Raw genomic sequence first — 18,719 nt, 5'->3', positions numbered from 1 at the left:
ATTTGGCAATCTGGAATTGCATTTCTAGCACTATAACGAATCTATTCACACCGCCCGATCTGTAAAGACATAGATACAAAGACAAAATGTCTAAATGCATCGTTGTTTTGTGTCGATTTTTTTAACCCGAAAGCGTATATTTTGAAACGCTTTCTCACACTGGCATTCGTTTTGTTGAGAATTCAATTCTAGCGTTGACTACTGCGTAGGATCCGAGATTCAAGATGTAAGATATTTTAAAGATGCCATGGTTAAAAAAAAACACTTATGTTTTTCATAAAATATGTTTCATAAAATATGCAAAGAATGACGCTAATACAATGGAATCTTCGGATTAGTGTCCAACAGAACACTCGTTTGAAATTTGGAATAATAAAATATTAAATTAAGATGAAGATTGATATAAAATGTGTGCTTCCAGAGTTGTATAACGAGGCTTCTTAATATTTACACATTCTGGCCACTTGAGTGCCGAGTGAACAACTGTTTGCTAAGGTTAGAGCACCTTTCACGCAGAAGAAAATTTAAAATTCTGATATTCATTGATAAACAGTCTTAACAGACACTTAAGTGTAAATAAAATGTATCAACTTTAGACGTAGTAACTACTATATTTCCTTTCTGTATGCTTCTGCTTCTGTACCCCTTAGGTTTTTACACTAACAATAAAATATGTTAAGAAAGTTCAAGAATATATCGATGTTTTAATGGACGATGTTTTTGATTTAGATGCTATTTGAAGAAATATTGATACATCGAACCATCGATGTTTCACTTCACGATGTTTGCATCCCTATCTGGAGTGGCCGCTTAATTGCCTTGAGGTACTATATATATATGTAGCGTACATCTAAGCATCGAGTACGGCAAAATTTATTAAGTTAAAAGCACTTTAATTTTACTATAAACTATAATATACATATACATACAGCCTTGGCCAAAAGTATTAGGCACCCCATTAAAATACAAGTATTCTCAAATGTGGCTATCAAAGTTACCACTTCTTCTTGTAAATGTCTTACATGGGTGTTTAACTGTTGATTAAACGAATAACGAATTAAAACGAAACGAATTAAAAAAAAAATAAGCTAAAACTAAAAATTGTCATTTTTAAGAAATTCATAAAATATTTTATAATATTTTTTTTTTATTTTTTTTAATGTTATTATCACTAATTCATTGTATTTTCACTGTTTTACTTATAAAACTTCATTATTTCACTTGTTGAAACAAAAAATTCAGTAATTAATGGGGTTCCTAATACTTTTGGCCAAGGCTGTACATAATATTTCCAGCAGTGCAAAATAAATTGAAAACATTCAACATTTAAGCTTTAAAACCCATAAGTCAAAGTATAATATATCCATGTCATGTAAGTATATAAACGTTTATATAGATATAAGTAAAAGATTGGAAATATTAAATATCAGTGGAAAGGTATTCAACCATGAAATTCAGACTATTAAAAATGCATAGGACCAAATTGCTTCTTCGATATAAGGGCGAATAGTAAGAAAATCATAACAAAACTGCCAATCCAATATAATACTTATATACATATATGTATACACATAGATGTGGATATATATATACATACTTATTATCTATAAGCTTATATACATTATAGTATAAATATACGGAAACACCAGTTATGTACATATATACGTTTAAGCGAATGTAATTCAATGTTAAACCGAGTTTCTTATAACTCATTATCTTTGACTCCGTCAATATTATCGATAACATTATACGGCAAAACTGCCTATTTTTTGGATATATGGTACGGTAACATATTAGCTCAATTAGTCAAAAGGTTGAATATATAAATTATGCTCAAGAAATCAATTCACCCAATTTTATCAGATAGCTTGCAAATCAACGAATATTTAGGACCATGCGACCAACGAAAATCACTTTGGAAAAAGATCGGTTTCTAGTTTTCAATTTATTCAATAACCATAACGCATATTCAACACTCCTAATGAAAAGAGTAGCAATAATGAAAGAGAAAAATTATAAAAGTAAATGGAAAGTTTCCAAAAAGCTTATATATTTATGTATGCATATAGTTTTCCTTGGAGCAACGAAAGATAAAAAGAAGTATTTTTTTGTTTAAGTTACAAACACTTTGCCACTCTTACAGCAAAACCAACCAACCACCTACCGTCGGAAAACAACCCGCCAACACATACAAATCGCAAACAGACTCCCATCACCCATTTTCTTTTTCTTACAATTAATTTTTCCAGTTTTCGCGCACTCAAAAACATTCATCAAGGTTTTTTTCTTGATCCTGTTGTTTGCGCGTGTCTGCACCCGCACCGCAAATTAAAGCAAACGATACTTTGTAGGCAAATTAATAAATGAAATTAAAAGCATTTCACATTTTTTACCATTTTAATTCTGCCCTAGTGGTTTTTATATGGTTGATGTGATGCATGTTTGTATATACTTCTGTAGTATGTACATAAGGCCATACTTTTGCTATTAATGGACACCTTCAAACGAATACCTAATGTCCAACTTCCGTCACCAAAAAGAACACTTAACTTTTTAGGCGTTGCTAGGGTTTCTTTTGAGATTTTCTTCAGTTTCTCATTCAGTACATATTTCGTTGCCAGTAACGCCCATTAATTTGCACCTCCACATTGAGCTACAAACCTATTCATATACTTTGGTAGTATTTTAGTTATATGCACACAATATACGAGGGGTCGACCTCTGCCTAAAATGTATTATATAATATTACAAAAGCTTCATCAAGTTTTGTTTCGCTTCTTATTACATACTTTTAAGTAGGATTAATTTTTTGTTTCCATAGGCTTTTTTAGTTATTTTCCACGAAAATATGTGGAACTTCAGTGTTTGAGTTTAAAATATATTATATATATATAAACATTAAGTGTATATGATATCAAACCCAAGCTCAATTGAAAGGCACTGGCATATGGACATCAGTAGAAACTTTTTTCATACGTAGGTGATGAAATTTTAATTACACCCGGTTCGAAAAGTGCAGACAAAATTAAACAAATTCTTACTAAGGCGTAGAGCTTGAAAGGAAACTGTGATGGTTCTCCTCTGACTACGCTTCGAATATATTTCAATCACTCGTCTAGTAATTCATGTAAAACTCGACAACATAAATTTGCAATCACTACAAACCATGATTTATATAATTCTTAAAACCATAGGTAATTCTTATAAAAGTATCGTTTAATCTTCAAACTGTTGAAGAATTAACATGTAATATTGCAAAACACTCCGCGATGATCCAAGTTTTATCAGCATAGAAAATCATCATATGGGACGAATGCACAATGGCGCATAAACGTGGAAGCATTTAACCGAACCTAAAACTTCTGTAATTTTGTCTTATCGAAAAATGAACTCCTCAACAAGGAATTGTGTATGTTATTGGCGTTCAACCGTTTAGCCGGTTATAGCCGAATCGATGAGAACGCGCCACTCTTCTCTTTCCTTCGCAGTTCGGCGCCAGTTGGAGATTCCAAGTGTAACCAGGTCACTCCCCACCTGGTCCCTCCAACGGAGTGGAGGCCTTCCCCTTCCTCGGCTTCCTCCGTCGGGTACTGCATCGAATACTTTCAGGGCTGGAGTGTTTTCGTCCATTCGGACAACATGACCTAGCCAGCGTAGCCGCTGTCTTTTTATTCGCTGAACTATGTCAATGTCGTCGTATAACTCGTACAGCTCATCGTTCCATCGTCTGCGGTATTCGCCGTTGCCAATGTTCTGAGGACCATAAATCTTGCGCAAAATTTTCCTCTCGAAAACTCCTAGTGTCGTCTCATCTGATGTTGACATCGTCCAAGCTTCTGCACCATAAAGCAGGACGGGAATGATAAGCGACTTGTAGAGTTTGATTTTGGTTCGTCGAGAGAGGACTTTACTGTTCAATTGCCTACTCAGTCCAAAGTAGCACCTGTTGGCAACAGTGATTCTGCGCTGGATTTCGAGGGTGACATTGTTGGTGTTGTTGATACTGGTTCCCAGGTATACGAAATTATCTACGACTTCGAAATTATGACTGTCAACAGTGACGTGGGAGCCAAGACGCGAGTGCGCCGACTGTTTGCTTGATGACAGGAGATATTTCGTCTTGTTCTCATTCACCTCCAGACCCATTCGCTTCGCCTCCTTATCCATGCGGGAAAAAGCAGAACAAACAGCGCGGTTGTTGCTTCCGATGATATCAATATCATCGGCGTACGCCAGGAGCTGTACACTCTTGTAGAAATTGCACCTTCTCTATTTAGCTCTGCAGCTCTTATTATTTTTTCCAACATCAAGTTAAAGAAGTCGCACGATAGTGAGTCACCTTGTCTGAAACCTCGTTTGGTATCGAACGGCTCGGTGAGGTCCTTCCCAATCATGACGGAGCTTTTGGTGTTACTCAACGTCAACTTACACAGCCGTATTAGTTTTGCGGGGATACCAAATTCAGACATCGCGGCATAAAGGCAGCTCCTTTTCGTGCTGTCGAAAGCAGCTTTAAAATCGACAAAAAGGTGGTGTGTGTCGATCCTATTTTCACGGGTCTTCTCCAAGTTTTGGCGCATGGTGAATATCTGGTCCATGGTGGATTTTCCAGTTCTAAAGCCACACTGATAAGGTCCAATCAGTTTGTTGACGGTGGGCTTAAGTCTTTCACACGGTACACTCGATAGAACCTTATAGGCGATATTTAGGAGGCTTATCCCACGGTAATTGGCACAGTTTGTGGGAATTACCAATCAAAAAAATAAAAGGTTGAGTGGGCGAGCAATTTCGGCGACTAATAATAAAGATGTAGATGACTTAAACCACATAGTTCAGAATGAGATCATTGATACACTTCATTCATTCAAATCAATTGGTTGTGTAATAAACGAAGACAAAGCCACCAACTATTCAATTAAATTGTTAAACTCTTTGGATGTGCTTGTTTTGCCACCGCACAATTTACTACTAAATATTGGCTTCGTAGTAATCATCCTTTGAAAATTAAATCAACTAATGCTGTGCCAAGAAATGCATTTGGTGGTAAAAAAAGTTATGGACAATAAGGACGATGATACTCAAAGGATAGTTCGAAGGTGAAGAAGTTCTCATTTCAAGAATTTCAATAGTCCCTACCAATATGAGATTTGAATTTAAACGACTTCAATTTCCGAACCGTCTTGAATTCGTTATAAATATGACAAGGTCAATCCTTCAAAGTTGATTATAAAACGAAAAATGTCGTCTATCACAAGGTGCTTGACTGGAGAGTGCACCCCATGCTCCAAAATACATAACTAATAAAGAATCATTAAAATACTTAGTTTTTTATATTATTCTAATAAATAACTCAATATAATCAAAAATCTCCTTATTTATTGCCTCTTAGGCGGAGGAAACTTCGCCACTTGAACATTGTATCATGGCTAAACATAAACAATATATGTAGATGTTATATTGGTTTTAACATAATCTATAACATATAAAAATGAATCGCTGAAGGTGTTGCTAAACACTAATCTCGAGAAAAGCCGAACCGATTTCGCAAACTATTTTTTAAGAATATTCCTTGAAATACAAGGATAGATCTCACGTAGAGAAAGTTAAAAAAATGCGTGGAAAAGTTACTTTGTACATATAAGAAAATCGTGTTAGTTACACTCTTAATAACTAACGAACGGCTAAACGGACTGAAATTTGGTGGGGACGTAGCCTAGGACCGGGAAAAGGGTATAGGATACTTTTTATCCCGTTCCCGTGATGAGAAGTGGTATAAGAAAACGCAACTGAAATATAATAAGAGAACAGAGAATGACAGATTTGAAACAGATATTATTCAAAATATCAGTGTAGCCGAAAACCAAACCGAGCAAAAAACGCTGAACCGATTTCAGTGAAATTTTGTGTGTGTCTTCAGGTGGATTCGGGAATAGATGTACAATGCGGTCCAACACATGCGGATGAAATAAAGTACGACCACTACTTTATACTACTACTTTATATACCATATACCACCACTTTATACACTACTGGGTGTAAGTACTACCACAATAGTACTTATACTACTAGGAGTAAGTAATATCCCAATAGTACTTACACTACACTACAATGATACCGTCAGAATCTACAATACTCTTCAAAACGCTTCAGTTTCTAATTATATTTCTCTATGGCAAATATATATATATATATATATGGCAAATGGTTAACTATAATATAATTTAACGTACATATATATACCGTATTCACAGCAACGCGTGGTCGAGTCTACTAGTATATATATATATTTACTTTTGTATAAACTGTTTTTCTTTTCAAATTACATTTAAACGTGAGCTGTGAATTACATACAAAATTAGTTCAATAATTTAATGCGAGTGACGGACAAGAAAATTGGATATGAATTGTCAGGTAATAAAAACTCAACACGCACACATCAAAAATCTACGAAAAAACCACAAAACTTTGCGAATTGCTATATTTCAGAGACTTTCTTATTGCGAGTGTGTTAACTTCAGAGTCGTCATGCGAACATTTTTAACTAAATGTTCCTTTTGATTTCCCCATTTAATTTTCCAAAATAAAAGTCTAAATGCTTGGGCATATTCATCAAATGTAATCAAATTACTTTTAGCTAAGCGCAATAAAACACACAACAAACTGCGAAAGTCAGTCAGTCGTTTACCTAATTAACTTTTTGAACACCCATAAAATCTGGATGTGCTCACATTACTAAAACAAGACAACACAAAAATCTTAAATATAATGTATTTCCTTAAGGGATGTTCAACGATATATATATTTAATCAACTGCGAAATCGGGAGTAAAAAAATGGTAATTTTGGAGGCGAAAAATTAAATGATAAGATAATATTTTAATATTATATTAGATTATCACATGTTATGAAGTATAAATTTTTGTATAAAGAGATATATAAAGATATAAAGCTAAGATTTATATACATACATATGTATGTACATATATAAATTTTTATTTATAGAATTTTTATTTACGAATAATATAATTTATTTACGAATTTTCTAGCATCAGCTTTTTGTATTTACTTGGTAACAAAACAGACTACGAAAATATTACCAAGTAAGGAAGGGCTAAGTTCGGGTGTAACCGAACATTTTACACTCTCGCAATTTATTTATGTTATTCGACTCAAAGTGGATTTCAATCACATAGCCACCTTATACCCATATATTCGGCACAAAGTCCAATAGAATAACGAATATCATCAAATATAGTATATATATACCATATCCAAGACTACACGCCCACTTAATTTGGCTAAAATATTTCACATATTATATTAGACCACCATAAGTTGGAAAATCCGTATATTAGGTATAAGGTGGCTACAGGAAATGTGGTTGAAATCCACTTTGACTGCTGATACAAAGTCGAACATTTATAACAATAATTGGCAAATTACTTACAATTGAATAAAATTCCGATTTTGTGTTTTGAAACAAAATATTTTTGTTATAAATGAGGAGTGACTTTTCAAAAGCGGATATCTATATCTTAACATTTTTTCGCAAAATAAGAAACCGTTGTAATGGAAATATTTATAGATGTACTGAAAAATAGTTTTTGTGTTTAGGAACCATGTCATTACATTGTTTTAACTACACAATTCAGTAAAAATAGGACCTTGTCATTTAAAGCTACACAATTAAAAAAAAAACACAATACATATCCCCTTTTGTTTTGTAGTACATTGTAAATATGCCGTTTTTGACAATATACATATACAGAAGAAATGACAGACAAAACGGGCGTGGCGTTGTCCACTTATAGATCAAAAACCATACCTCATGAACTACGACTACTTCCCTTATGATACAATTTCGAATTCCATCAGATTCGTTCACTTTATAATATATTCATTGGGAACAAATAAAGATAGCGGAATAAAACTTTACACAAATAATGTATTTCACGAGTGACATCACTTGTGGAAAAATAGTCAAAATCGAACTATAAATTTTCAAGGCCCCGTATATCAAACATGAAGAACTCAATGCCCTAGAGTTACTTTTCCGTTGTGCTTCATGTGGAGTTATCAACCGTGATGACAAATATTTATTGTTAAATCTTCGTCTCTCAGTTATACAAGGCTTTTCTATTGTGTATAACCAAAGTCAACGGATTTGTATCTAAATTTTGAAAATGTATGTGAGCAATGTATCTTAAAACTCATACACAGAGGATCCTTGTCTGCAAAAGTGCAAAATAATATATAATGGTGTTACAAAACGACGTCGAAACGTAGTTACACGAATTAAATCAAAAACATCAAATTTATTCCTTTATATCCGAAACACACATGGGGTAAAAATACCATGATAAAAGTATTATGGTATTGTGTTTACTACGTACATTGATACACATCGATTTGTAGTAAACTGAAATACCATGTCTTTCACAGACATCAGATATTTCAAACAAATTTAAACAATAAATATTTACATATGTGTAATGGAGAAAGCAATTTTTAATATGTATTTTCTGCACAAAAAAACAGAAGTAGTTGAAATGTATCTTAAAAGCCCGTCATATACGGCCATCAAAATACGGCGAAGATCCTGACGTTTCAAAAAAAAAAAAACTTGTGAACATTTTTTTATTTTCCATTTTATTTATTTATTATTGAAAAGTCATTTTGACAAAATATTTTAAAAAACTTTTGTATATAAGCTCTCACCTAGGTTTCTTACCTATTTTTACCAGCAAAATACTACATTGCTCACATGGTAAAATCCTGGTATTTGGTGACACACATCTGGTTGGTATTCGTACGAACAATAGTATTCTAACTACATGTGTGTCTCAGCTATTAAGATTTCCGCTCTCGAGGTTTTTTCGTGGTAATATCCTTTCTTCCGCCACTATTTCGATCTTCTACGGTTTTTTCATTTATGGCGTGGTTAAATCAATAGAGTCGTTAAAATACTCTCGAAATTAGCTAGTTAAAAAACTGACCGAATGTCAAAACCAAAATTACACTATACAATTACAATTAATTCGAGTGAAAGCTCTAACAGTGGATACTAATTAGTGATTTTACAATTTTGTGTTGTTGAGTGGCTGCAGGTGCAGTCAAATAAGAAATGCAATCCGGACGCTCAGATTTAAAGCTTTTTTTACTTGGAAATTATCTCATTCAGATCATAATCCAAGTGACAAAATTGTGTATATTAGCACTAGGAACAAGACTGTATGTTAAAAAAATATAAAAATGTAAATATCCTCTTTTGAAAAGTTACTCCTCAAACATAAGCGCCTTAATATTTTCTACATAATACATAATTATTGACCTTTTTTCTGTTTTTTTTTTTAACCAACTTCAATACTAAACGGGAAACTGTTAAATTATGACTAAAATTCGATGGCAATGGACCGCGAGTTATTTTAGCTAACAATACATACTGCACCTTACGGTAGAGTAAAAGGTATATTACCTGACGGCTGTGTAATAGCCAAAATACTTCATACCGCTAATATTCACCAGGGAAGAAGTCATAGATGCCATCGGATATCATGGAGACAAACACGTCCAAATCCATCCATGGAATCCATGATGCTAAAACATCCTATGTATTAACCATAAAATTTTGGGTATTACATTGGACAGCTTGCACTCCACACATGCCTGGACCACTTGGGAAAAGACAAAAAATACTATTTTTCTTTATTCATAAAATACTCTTTATTCATAAATATCTATATCAAGACATTTTTTATTACCAAGAAATATTTTACTTTACTGGTACATACGATGTAGTACAAAACGGCGTTTAAGAAATTGTCACACATTCTATTTTTTATTTAACGTACGTCCGCGTTTTTGTTTAGGTGGAATTATAACTGCTGCGTTCACCACCGCATTATCATCAATTTCTTTATGCGTTCTTTTTTTAGCTTTCTTATTGATCTTAGCCAAGTTTTTAAACAACTGTGATGCAGATTCCTGATTGCTTTCATACTCTAAAACCTCAACATTATCCGGTGTTGAGGAAGGCCGCCTCGTACTATCAACATTAGCAATATTGCAGAATTCTCCATACGTGTCGTTATCGCAACTGCGTAATTTCCTTTTTGACGATTTTCGATTATTCTCTGAATGATTTAAAATTTCATTTGAGGCTGATTTGGATTCATCTTCTTGGAGTATTTCTTCAGCTTCATTTATATTATTGCATTCTTCATCATTTCTAATTAATTGTTTACTGGTTTTTCTTGATAAAATGGGCATTAATTCATGGATCGTTAGATCCGTGTTTTCCTCATTCAAGTTTTCTTTCATCACGTTTTCAACACTCATATCTTCAGAAATTTCACTGCTAAGCGAAAATGTGCGCTGTACTGCCGCTGTCAATGTATGTGTGCGAAAACGGAAATCATGAACAGTACCTTGATGCAAAAAATTAGATATTCGGCTATTTGTTTTCTTTGATAAAATTATCACAAAACGATTAAATGTTTCTAGATGTAATACAACTTTTGGTATAAGTTTCGTTTCTCGCAATATTTTAACACTTTCTGCTCCTGGATTCAAATGTTTTTCTTGGCCTTTATCGATAACATTTGATTCAATATATGAAATAAGAGCATAAATATTTATGGGAAGCGATTTGCCAATAGCACGCAACAAATATTCGAATCTATAAAAATTAGTCAAGGACCATTATCATGGTATAAAAAAATCTAGTTAACAATATTATTCTACTCACTTTGTTGTTTGCATACAAACATGCGATGACTCAACACAACTCAAAAAATGTTTTGTAATGTTTTTTAAACATATATAGTGTTGTATTAAAAGTTTTAAAAGCTGGTCCGTTAACGAACCTAAAGGAATGCATGCATTCACAAGATTTTTTAATGCATTTGAGATATGAAGCAGCTGAGAACATATCGATCGCTCCATCGAACGCAACTGGCTAAGGCATATATCGCGCTCATCTTCAGTTACAATACGATATTTGAAGTTTATATTATTAACTTTTAGAATAAAGTGTTCTACTTCATCTATTTGTTTGCGTAATGCCTGGCATAAATATAAGAAATATGATTTCGCACTTTCCATGGTCAATGACTTTAGAGCAAAAGCCGGAGGACACTAACCAAAAGTTCCAAAAAATAAAACATTGCCAATAACAAAGTTTTTATATCCACTTACCTCGCTGTCATAAAACTCATCAGATATGGCACCCCAAATGGTGCATAATTGTATAGCTATCGTGTTAAAGAAGGCGCCAGAGCTTGTTTTCTGTCGTTGAGTAAATAGCAGTTTATGCACCAAACTTAATTTTTCAGACTTGACTACGTTGCATTGGCAGAATTTCAGTAACCACTTGTATGATTCAGTTGTTAAGCGATCCGTAAATGAAATATTATCATAAATCACTTCAAGACTCTGGAGCAAAGCTTCTAATATTCGTTTCAGATCAGAATTTTCAGCATGTTTATTACCTCTCGGAGAACACAATTTATCTGGAGAATATTCCTCTTCCATGAATACATCGATTATGTTATGTAAAATTTCAGGGGATTGCTTACAATTATTAATTGAATGCAAATCTAGAAAAATAATAATTTACCTCGAAATTAAGGAAGATGACCGTTAAATTTAAACATGTAAACTCACCGAAACCTTTTAAAAATATGTCAACAAATTTTTTCTTATAAATTACGTCCGCAGTTTGTAGACACTGCTGAAAGCACTCGGCAGATAAAGCGGCCGTATTTTCATCAAAGCTACACCACATATCTCGCAAACGACAAATACATCGTTCGTAAATAACTTTTGTTACGTCTGTAAGATATTTTAAAGTGCGCTTACTGTGCGACAGTTGTTTATATTCTGGTTCATTACGCAGAGCTGCCACTTTCTGTGCTGTAATTTCGAACACGTACCGCACAAATTCTACATTTGAGCGAAGAACTTCAGCATTATGACTTGTAGCAAAGGGCACAACATCTCTATAAATTAAATATATACAATAAAACAAGAAACTGTGACATAATGGTCCATATTTTACGTACTCAAATAGAAGTCGCATAAACTTTTCAATTACAGGAAAATCCCAAATATTTCCCACACTTGTGCAATTAAAGTTGTCTACTACGAGACCATTAATGGTAATATTTTTCATTGTAGATCCATCTTCATTATTGATCCTATTATTTTTTTGTAATTGCTTCCTTGAGATGCTTGCAAAAGACTTCAGAAATGTGTTATTAAATAAAACAAATATATATAAATAACAAACAACTTACCTTGTGCGTCTCTCTGACCTTGCAGTGTATTTTGAATAATGGCAAAATATGTTTAATTGTGTCATTATTTGCATTCGCAGTTAGTAAAGAATACGACATTAGGCCTTCTAAAAAGTTTATTTGTACTTCCAGCATTGCGCTCCTTTTAGGTTGCCAGTTGTCATCCTAAAAACGTAAAACAATTTCAATCTACGAAAAATCTTTGTATTTAATATGTGGAAAGTTTTGCATAGTCAACTACAATTAATGCTATTTCTCTAACATTTACCTTTTCTTCGAACTGTAATTCTTTTGTAATTACTTTGTCTACAGCCAAACACAACAACCGTTTTATTTCTCTTACATCATATCCGCTTTCAAATCCGTCATATTTAGATAAACAATGGCTTACGAACTGTACTAAAAGTCCAAGATTGTCATGAATTTGTAATTCGTAAGTATTCATAGGCGAAGTGCGCACAGCTTTATCAAATAAAACGCAGTAATCCTCATCAACGTCAGTTGCAATGGGAGCGCGAAAAAACGAACGAAAATGCCAGTCAATAAATTGAAGCACATGTGGCACTAGTTTTGGATTTAGTTCTACAGCGCGCTGTAAATCTAAAATTAAAAAAGATGCATACCTGGGCGAATCATATTTGCATATAAATTGGTATCAATCATACTTTTATATAACACACTCTTCATAACTATATTATTGGCAAAACAACTCCTCAGAAGGTCCATTATTTCTAGTGTTAACATATCGAAATGACGGAAAGGATATTGTCGATTGTCAATAGTCACTTGGGACATCAATGAGAATGTAGAAATACTATATTGTGTACAAAAGCTGGAGGCATTTAATTGCGATCGTTGAGAATTACTATTGTTCAACTGCTTAAGTATCATACAAAAACCATAAACAGCCACAATTCGAATATGTTGCATACTGTAAAGTACAATAACATTCAAAAATAATAATAAAAATAATAATAACCTACCTTGAGTTAATAGCTTTCCGGAGAACTTCAATGAAAGCGTCACGCACAACTGCAGATATTTTTAGTATTGGCAGTATAAAGGACATCATACGCATTGAATGATCACCTGGTAACTTAAATATATACACATATATACTTTCACATATGATAGTTATTTTTTCATTAGCATACCCATAAAAAAAATTCCATTACATATTTAATAGTCTTTATACACTCGGAAACTGTAAATGTATCTGCAACAGTCAACATAAGTAAGCACTCTACCAAACAAAACATTTTATTAAAAAAAAAGTATAATAATTCCACGCCACTCTTACCACCAAATTGAAACTGATCTTGTTCTACAATCATCCACTCTGCCAACTTTTTCACAACACCTTGTCCAAATACAAAACGTTTGCGTATAAATTTAGTTAAAAAACTCATAGCCAGCGAGTTTAGTGGCACATTGTTCTTTGTTTTAAGCAAAGTAAAAGCTAAACCAACCAAACCTGGTGTTATAACATCTTGTCCATCCTTATTATGATCAATAAGTACTGAAAGTACATAATCCAACTTTACTTGCTTTCGTTGCAAAGTATCCCGACACCATGCCGAATATTCTGCCATCTTCTGTTCTTCCTCATTACTATGAATGACATTGCGCAGAAAATTCAAAAGTATTGATGTAGTATGGCGCAGTGATTCGGGTTCCCGGTTTGCAGAGCTCAAAGATATAATTGAACTTAACACAAAAGGAGTTAATATTAAGTCGGGCATTGAACAAAAGTTCTAAAAAACAGAAATTACTGGTAGTTCACTGTTAAACGAATTTCAATCCTTAACAAATTTAACAAAATACTTACTCGCAGAATAGCACACATTTGAGTTTCGCCTATTTTATATTGTGTGCAATAATTCAAATGATATAAAGTCGTCTCCTCAGCCTCACGCATTTCTTTGTCGGAATATGAATCTAATTATTGAACTTTAAATGTATTAAAATGCGCAAATTTCTATTTATTTTTTAATAACGAACCAATGGAGTCGTAGTCAGATGAATTGCTTTCCATATCAGCAAACAGCTTTTTGTAATAAAAACGATAGAAATATTTGTCAAAAGCCAATACTAATATCATTACTTCTGTACATGTCGAACATATAGAGAACAATTGAAAAGCTAAAGGCGGTAAATCAATAGGAGTCAATGATTGAACCAATCCACCGAATTTGTTAAGCACGGCATTTACTTCAGTATTTTTCAAATTCAGCGCCCTACGGAATTCAAGTTATTTCAGTTTCTTTTCATAATGTACTATTTGTTAATTACCTTAACATATCCGCAATCGGCGTTAATATCTCTATGGGCCAATTCATAGTTGTTAGGCTATTGATAATATTTGCACGAAATTCACTCCCTTTGACAAGTATGCCATCAACGGTCAATTGTGGCTGCTTCGCCAACACTTCCAGTACATCTGGTAGTAAATCTTTCCAACTATAAACCATAATAGAGTATACAATTTCATACATATATAAAAATATAACACTTACCACACATATTTGCGATCACCCATGCGTATTCCGTCTATACAAACTTCGAGTATATAAATTAACTGGTCAGAAGGAAATGTTGATATATGCTGGCATAGTCGTATTATCAAATCGTAAGTTTGCTTATATCTTAATTCAACACGTTGTAAACCTTTAAGCATATGTTTTACGCAAGCAAACCGTTTTTCTACGAGATGACGACTACTGTATCCAAAACTTAGACCTTCAAGGATGTAACTCCAAAAGGATACACAATCATTTCGTCCAAATTTTGAATTCAAAATAGCAACTAACTAATCATAAAATATTCGCACCTATTTAGATAATAATCATTTTCAAATAAATCATATAATTAATTACCGTCATTGTGTCAGTCTTCTCAATTAAGCTATGCAAATCAGGAAGGTTTTTCTTTTCACCATATTCTCGAATCAACGACTCCACAGACTTCCCCTTTGAGCTAAGAATCCCTGAATGTAGAACATGAGATAGCTCATTATTTTTATCGACATTAAACATTCTAAAAGCGTTTAAAATTATTTCACCGAAAAAATTAAACTCTCGAAAAGGCGCGCTTTTCACTTCTGATACTTATGAACACGATTCACAATTAAAATCCAAGCGTATATTCTACTGTGATCAAAATATTATGCGCAACCCTGCAAGACAGGTACCGGCGAATTCTCCGGTGAAATGCCAGGGAGCGGTACCCGCAGTTTCAATGAAAGTTTCTATGCCATTCTTAAGGGCGAATTGACAAAAGTACCCGAAACTATTGTGTACGTGTGATCGTTCATCCCTTTCTTGCACATTACATTCATCATTTAGTAATGTATATATACCTCTTGCACAATTTGGGGAATGGTATTGGTACAATCACGGATGAAAGACCCAATACTGCGAACCAAAACTCCACGTGCACTTTCAGTACTGCGACCCACAAAAGCTCAGAAACTATACCCTCTGTTTTCGGTTAGTTCTACCAAAATCCCAAATGAATGAAATTTAATAACAAAATCATTAATTATATTACATATTTATTGAAAATATCATGCCATTTAGTTGTTTATTATTATATTTACTTTATACATATATTATCGTACTACACTATATACATATGTATAAAGTAGGTGAAAATGAATATTTGAAAAATTTTTGCTATCGGACAAAGGCTGGAGGAAGAGTGGAAAATGTCAAATACCCCGTACGGTTTTGAAGTGTAAGCTGCGCACATTATGTGAGGACTCTTGGTTTCTTTCGGAGTTTTTATAAGATCTGTTCTTTCATTAATTTCACTAGTACTAGATTCATCTGGGAGGAGGGTTTCAATAAAATATAAAGTAAAATTTGAATTTTTATAAAGTTTGTAATAAAAGTTGGTAATAATTACCTTATGTTTCAGGAATTCTAAATCTAACACGGCACCGTTCAAGTCTTAACATCCATGCTCTTGCTCTAGTATTTCCATTGAACTAATTTCGGTGAATTTATGTCCTTGTAAAGCGATACAACAACGTTATGGTTCCTCAATACAAGGTGAAAATGAATCAAAAAAGTCCTCCTAATTAAACATACAAAAAGTTTTTAAATTTCTATGAGCACAAACATTCACTTAAATTTACCCTTTAATTTCTGTGTTTTAGCTGCTAATGGCACAGCCAAGTGCCGGTAAGCTCAAAGATACTGAAACTGCTTTGCCCTCTAGCTCATTGGCAAAACCCAGTTGACACACGCCATGTCGTTCCAATTCTCGTGCTTGTATTGACCAAAAGGTTTAATTGCACGCAAAAAAGTGACATTAAACGTAATATCTGGTGTGTGAATGATTTGTGTTCCATGTAGCAGCGTTTGCGTCCATAGTTTTGGATTTGCTTGCAGCATATATTCCATCGCTTCGAAAGTTCTACGCTGGTACAATAAGTGACACCAATAAGTTTGCGTACCTTTAACGCGCCATATGAGGTTTGAAATATCTGTGTGGAAAATTAATTAGAATTTAAGGCAAGATAATATTATTATATTCAACAATTATTTACGTATTAAATGGTTTCGCCATTGATGTTGACCATTGTTGGCGTAGCTTCTATTGCGTGCTTCGAATTGACAGTGCAATGAAGTATTTCTGTATCACCCTTTTCAATTCCATATTTTGGCTTTAGAAAACTTTTATTTTACGTTTTACTTATTTAAAAATGCGTGCTTCAAAAATTTAAACTTTAATTAGGCTGCAGATCACTGAATTAAATAAAACACGCAAAATAATACTTCACAAGCAGCCATGATATAGCTCAAAACAAAACTTGTTCAAACACGAGAACTTTAGTTGTTTCTTTCTATCATTCAGGGTGCTGTATAAGAGAAGAGTTGAGTTAAATGTTTATGCACATTTTACCCTTTGTTGTGTATGTGTGTATGTAGTGGTGTTATTAAAATTTCTTTGAATGTGTTGGAGTTTCAGTACCCATGACTTGCTGGGCATGACTTGCTGGGAATTCACAAAAAGAAATGGTTCACAACGTACATTATTATCAAAACTCGACAAAAACTTTATATACGAATTTTACATATTTGTTAATTGAAATACAATTGGGGAGTAACCACAGGATATTTTAGAATGTTCTTCACAATCTATAAATTTATATACAAATTTTGGATTCTAAACGATAAGGTAAATTAAATTGGCAACATTAAATAATTCTATTGTGAGCTAGACCGTTTCAAATGAAATAAAAGTTATTTTGAACGTCATTATTTATTAGATGATAAAATTTTGCTTGTCATCTGCAACTAAGACATTTAATTAAATTTCGTCTACAGAAGAAAGTAAAACTATTTAAATTTCTGAAATGGCTTTAGCAGCAATAGCTGGAATTACAAACACGTCATACTTGAAAGATAGAATGGCGTTGTCATGTCAGACATACAATCTTGAGAACCCCTATTGCTTGTTGGCTCCGCCGTCTGGTAATGTGAGTTCTGTGGTCTTTATTATTAATTAAGGTATTTAATGTGATTTCTTATTGTAGTTGGTGGATATAAAATCTCTACATGACGCTGGAGCAAAGGAAGGTATTAAAATTAATTATGACCACGGTACTACAACTTTGGGATTCAAGTACAAAGGAGGTGTTATATTGGCGGTTGATTCTCGTGCAACTGGTGGTCAGTTTATTGGTTCTCAGGAAATGAAAAAAATTGTAGAAATCAACAAGTATTTGCTGGGTACGTTAGCTGGTGGAGCTGCTGATTGTGTATACTGGGATCGTGTTCTTGCAAAGGAATGCCGCCTACATGAACTACGAAACAAAAAGCACATTTCTGTAGCAGCCGCAAGTAAAATCATGGCCAATATTGCTCATGAGTATAAAGGCATGGGTTTGAGTATGGGTATGATGCTAGCTGGTTATGATGATAAAGGAGCCGGTCTATACTATGTTGATTCGGAAGGATCTCGATCACAAGGAAATATTTTTTCGGTGGGAAGTGGTTCAATTTATGCATATGGTGTACTTGATTCAGGTTACAAAAATGATTTAGAAGACCAAGAAGCATACGAATTAGGACGACGAGCTATATATCATGCAACATTCAGAGATGCTTATTCCGGTGGCATAATTCGTGTATATCACTTAAAGAAAGATGGTTGGATAAAAATATCGGAAGACGATTGTAAAGATCTTCACTACAGATACGAAAACAAAAAAAATTAATTTATCGTCTAAATAATTTATCGAAATGTATGTAACAATTTTGATAATATAATTATCATTAAGGGAATGGTATAATTAAATAAAATTTTTCCAATATTATTGTTGAAACCCTTTCTTTTATTAGAGTGTTCATATGCTTCCACTATCTTTAATCTAAACTATGCAATTGTGAATGAATATATCATAGACTGAACATCA

At 33.4% G+C, this 18,719-nt stretch overlaps 2 protein-coding genes across 2 annotated transcripts; one reads left to right on the top strand and one right to left on the bottom strand.

The window, feature by feature from the left end:
* Window positions 1–925: 925 nt before the first annotated feature.
* On the bottom strand, window positions 926–15,428 carry Fanci_0 (Fanconi anemia group I protein). The gene is made up of 16 exons (XM_011186349.3): window positions 15,172–15,428; window positions 14,812–15,104; window positions 14,588–14,755; window positions 14,297–14,532; window positions 14,124–14,233; window positions 13,596–14,049; window positions 13,450–13,538; window positions 13,279–13,391; window positions 12,961–13,226; window positions 12,564–12,895; window positions 12,296–12,460; window positions 12,062–12,240; window positions 11,664–11,998; window positions 11,196–11,596; window positions 10,747–11,135; window positions 926–10,677 (listed from the first exon to the last, which is right to left on the bottom strand). The coding sequence occupies exons 1-16, from the start codon at window positions 15,328–15,330 to the stop codon at window positions 9,831–9,833; spliced, it is 4,536 nt and encodes a 1,511-aa protein (XP_011184651.2). The 5' UTR covers window positions 15,331–15,428; the 3' UTR covers window positions 926–9,830.
* Window positions 15,429–17,524: 2,096 nt separating this feature from the next.
* LOC105213478 (proteasome subunit beta type-5-like) lies at window positions 17,525–18,629 on the top strand. The gene is made up of 2 exons (XM_011186350.3): window positions 17,525–17,780; window positions 17,838–18,629. Exons 1-2 carry the CDS (start codon window positions 17,658–17,660, stop codon window positions 18,519–18,521), a joined length of 807 nt encoding a protein of 268 aa, XP_011184652.1. The 5' UTR covers window positions 17,525–17,657; the 3' UTR covers window positions 18,522–18,629.
* The last annotated feature ends 90 nt before the right edge of the window (window positions 18,630–18,719 follow it).

The sequence above is a fragment of the Zeugodacus cucurbitae genome, chromosome 6 (genome assembly GCF_028554725.1).
Source record: "Zeugodacus cucurbitae isolate PBARC_wt_2022May chromosome 6, idZeuCucr1.2, whole genome shotgun sequence".
Taxonomy (NCBI): domain Eukaryota; kingdom Metazoa; phylum Arthropoda; class Insecta; order Diptera; family Tephritidae; genus Zeugodacus; species Zeugodacus cucurbitae.
This window is presented reverse-complemented; position numbering and strand designations above follow the sequence as displayed.

Bases quoted from the DNA above. Each gene is read 5' to 3' on its own strand.
- Fanci_0 (XM_011186349.3), bottom strand. From the start codon at position 15,330: ATGTTTAATGTCGATAAAAATAATGAGCTATCTCATGTTCTACATTCA. The intron at 11,136-11,195 runs GTAAGTGGATAT...ACTTTTGGTTAG, and splicing joins ATGAGTTTTATGACAGCGAG to TGTCCTCCGGCTTTTGCTCT. The intron at 10,678-10,746 runs GTGAGTAGAATA...TAATTTTTATAG, and splicing joins GTTTGTATGCAAACAACAAA to ATTCGAATATTTGTTGCGTG.
- LOC105213478 (XM_011186350.3), top strand. From the start codon at position 17,658: ATGGCTTTAGCAGCAATAGCTGGAATTACAAACACGTCATACTTGAAA. The intron at 17,781-17,837 runs GTGAGTTCTGTG...TTCTTATTGTAG, and splicing joins TGGCTCCGCCGTCTGGTAAT to TTGGTGGATATAAAATCTCT.